General features: G+C 37.8%; 1 protein-coding gene across 1 annotated transcript in view; it reads left to right on the plus strand.

The window, feature by feature from the left end:
* Positions 1-3,862, plus strand: part of LOC106961990 (adhesion G-protein coupled receptor G2-like) — a 20,777-nt gene that overhangs the window by 6,227 nt on the left and 10,688 nt on the right. The window contains exons 3-7 of the mRNA XM_015056130.1: positions 90-140; positions 299-371; positions 460-604; positions 1,540-1,653; positions 2,546-2,679. Of these exons, the coding sequence (XP_014911616.1) occupies positions 90-140; positions 299-371; positions 460-604; positions 1,540-1,653; positions 2,546-2,679 (517 nt within the window). The remainder of the gene's footprint in view (positions 1-89; positions 141-298; positions 372-459; positions 605-1,539; positions 1,654-2,545; positions 2,680-3,862) is intronic.

The raw sequence follows: 3,862 nt of genomic DNA on the forward strand, positions 1-3,862 counted from the left end.
CACAACATATGTGTATGATGAGTTGAGTAATATATGACAATTAATTTTCATGTTCCATTAAACTGTAAATGCTGGAAACTGTGTTCAAGGTACCTGTCCCCCAAACAAAAAAGCTTGTGAGAGATCTAATAGATCTAATGGTAAGATGCACAATGTGTGTGTGTGTGTGTGTGTGTGTGTGTGTGTGTGTGTGTGTGTGTGTGTGTGTGTGTGTGTGTGTGTATACACACACACACAATATGTGTGTATGATATTTTATATTACCCAAAAAGGTAATATATGGCAAATAACTCTACAGATCTGACCAAATGCTGCATGGAATCTGTGAGCCAATGTCTGACAGCGACAAATAAAGCATGTAACAAACTCAAGTAAGTGTTGCATTCTAAATTGCTTTATGTAAATCTTTCAACTGTATCAGCAATGCTATAAGATTTTGTTAATTTTTTTATCCACTAGAGCAATTAAGACCTTGGAGGATGTTTTGCTGAATACAAAAGTGAACCAAACATCACTGTTCAGAGCCAATCGTTCTATGGCTGTCCTACATAGGCCTTCTGGCTCTAGTCGCAACAGTTTTGACATGTATCTCAGTGACACTGAGGTAAGGGAAATTCTCTGAAACTGTGATTTTGGGAGGGGTTGAGTAAACTGATATGAAAACATATTTATCTTTCCAATAATGAATTAATGTCCTAGTGCAGGGAGCTTCAAGGGCCTTCAGAGCTGGTTCCCTGAAAGTCATGTGTTACATTCACACAGCAGGTCTTGATGCTCAATTTTCATGTTCTTCTTCTGCATGTGCAGAAGAAGAACAAAGATGTCACACAGCAGAGCTCTGTTTAAGGAAGTGATGCTGCCGTCTACGAATCAATTGTAAAGTTATCACTCAAATTCATAGCAACACAAGGAAAACTAATGGAAAGAAAGAAGGTAGTACAAATGGTGTTTTGTGGAGCATGACTTCTGTAGAGAAGTCTTTTTGGATGTGTATAGTTATGAGATTGTCATGTGATGTGCTTCACTGACAGACTTCCTTCATAATTTTATTATTAACATTATTTTATAATATTAACTAATATTTAGGGTTTAGGGTTTTGCATAATTCTTTATGCAATGACCAAAGAGTAAATAAATAATAAGAGGAAGAATTTTTTTGGAAATGGATAATACAGGAAAGGTTTAAGCTTCTGAAAGGGACTTTCTAAACTTCACCCTATTCTACAGCTACACTTTTGTATAGGAGCAGAAGCAGATTTCATTTCAGGAAGTTAATCATTTTAAATCAGTTTTACTGCTTCTGCCAAGAGGAGTATTCATATCCAACTGGATGAGTATTAGAAGCTTGTTGATTGCTACAGAAAGCTGGTGGTGGAGATGGAACCCTTCAGGGTGATTTAATCAGTCAGGATACATAATGTTCAGCATGGGATCAAGTGTTATTTTTTAATGTACAGAATTGCGAATAAGTGCACCTAATTTTATTCATTAAAGTTTATTATGATGTCATAACTATTTCCATATTCTGCATTGTTGCAGGGTTCTGTAGATGAGGATCTGCCCGACCGAAAATTGCGAGCTCACCTGCCTGAAGAGCTGAACCTTGGACCAAATGATAAAGTGGCATTCTGGTCTGTTCAGCTCCCAGATGAGGTCAGAGATATTACACCTCTCATACCAGTTCCCCAAGACTAACAAAACACAAACTAAGTGTTCGTTTGCAGAACTGTTTTTTTGTATCAAAGGTTTTGCAGTGAAGGTCACATTTGCTCTTGATCTTATGAATATGTTCGCTGTAGTTGGCATAGTTGTAGACCTCAAAATCTGAGTTTTATATGAGATTTTTACACCTGCCACACTTTAAAGAATAAAAGTAGATTTTGAAATTTGGATAAGAAATGTTTCATTTGTGGTCCAAACATTTTAATAATGTAAGGCCATTCAGCATTTTATATATAATCAGAGATTTCATAAATAAATTAGAACTTAGTCTCCAGTTGATAACCAGCTAGTTGTTGCTGGTTCAACCAGAACCAGCGGATGACATGGCAACCTCAACTAACTCTGGACTTCAAGTCAAATGTATTCATCTTTACAAACAGTATGTAGCTGCACTAAAGTGTTCTACAAGATCATCAAACAGAAATAACCAAAGTAAATGACAACACAAATCAATGATACAAAGGCTAAGAACAAGTAAAATTACACAAAACACTAAAACACAATCTCAGAGTTTATCAAATCCTGGTTTCCAAATGAAATGCAGAATTTGCTTTAATCTGAAAACAGAACTCTGAACCACTGATCAACAGTCCAGTTCTTTTTCTCCTAGGCCCAGGTGGGACGTCTCTGACATTGTGTCTGGTTCCACAGTGGCTTGACATGGGGAACGTGACATTTATAGCCGATGTGCTGGCACTGAACACTGTAGAAGGATTATTGATTGTGCTGTTAGAATTTTAATAAGAGAAATAGAGATTTGAATATTAATATCTGTCCAAGACAAACATTCACAGCCATTAATTGAGTGTATTTTGTATTACAGGATGATTTCAAAGGCTTAGAGAACCTGTATGAGCACACACTCATTGGCCTGAGTGTCGATGGAATGGACGTTTCTGGACTTACGGAACTAGTCAAGATCACAATCAGTATCACTGCAAACATAAATGTAACTGTGTTTTCTCTTTGATTGAATTGTCACGACTGTAAATCTGCACTGTTACTGTATGAAGCCTGTAAGTCATACAGACTTCATTTTGATTTTCCTATTAAAAAATAGTGTTTACTGGGTGTGGCAATGGCAAAGGGGTAAAGCATGACCCATGTATGGAGTCTTTAGTCCTCAACGTGGCTGTCACGGATTCGAGTCCCAATCCCATTACCTTTGCTGCATGTCTTCCCCCTCTCTCATTATCCACTTCCCTGGCCTTCATTTAACAACTTTTAAATAAAGTCCACTAGAGCCAACAAAACCTTTAAAAGTTATCTAAAACAGGAAATTTGTGTTGTAGGAAACACTGGAACCCAAGTGTGTGTACCTAAATACCACAGAAAATGGTGAGCAGCAGCATAAAAGATTACTAATCATTTAGTCAGTAACTGACTGAGGTCTTGATGAGCTGTAATCACAGATATAATCTCTTTATTTGTCTCTCATCTACCAGATACCAATCCAACACTATGTGACAATACGGACTATAATGAGACTCACATCACCTGTTTCTCCAGTCATCTCACGTACTTTGGTGTGCTTCTGGTAAGAATGGACTTTATGTTCTAAATGAATTTCTTCAACCTGATAAAAATGACATTTGGAGGTTTCTCATTTTATCAGGTCAGTCAACATCAAATATCTTCTCAATTTCTGGTAACGCTTTATTTGAAGGGGTGTGCATAAGACTGACATGACACTGTCAAAAACATGACATAACACCTGTCATGAGCCTAAAGAAGTCTTTATGAATGTCTATGAATGTTGTCAGGAAGTGTCATTCGGTAAATAATGACACTTTAATGCAAAGTTGCTCTAGAAGTTGCATTAAAAGTCCATTAAAAATGCCATCTTTGCACTAAATTATCATAATTTTGTCATGTCGGATTCTAATTTCTTCACCCAGATGCAGAAACACAACAGAGAGCACCAGTGTTTATTGTGTGAGGTTTATTGTAAACAAAACAGGAAGGTGGCAGGCGATATGGGGGGCATGGCTCTCCTCTCACGGCTGACGCCAGAAATCTAAGCACAAGGGGACAGGGAGGGTTAGTTCTGGTTCTGTTTGGATTCTTTAAGAAAAACGGAGTCGGTGGACCTACTTGGTTTTGGAGCGGGTCCGAGCCAGGAGGGGAAAGGGCGTCTGGG

Source organism: Poecilia latipinna, unplaced genomic scaffold (assembly GCF_001443285.1).
Source record: "Poecilia latipinna isolate Pla-1442-1.1 unplaced genomic scaffold, P_latipinna-1.0 Scaffold1359, whole genome shotgun sequence".
Taxonomy (NCBI): Eukaryota; Metazoa; Chordata; class Actinopteri; order Cyprinodontiformes; family Poeciliidae; genus Poecilia; species Poecilia latipinna.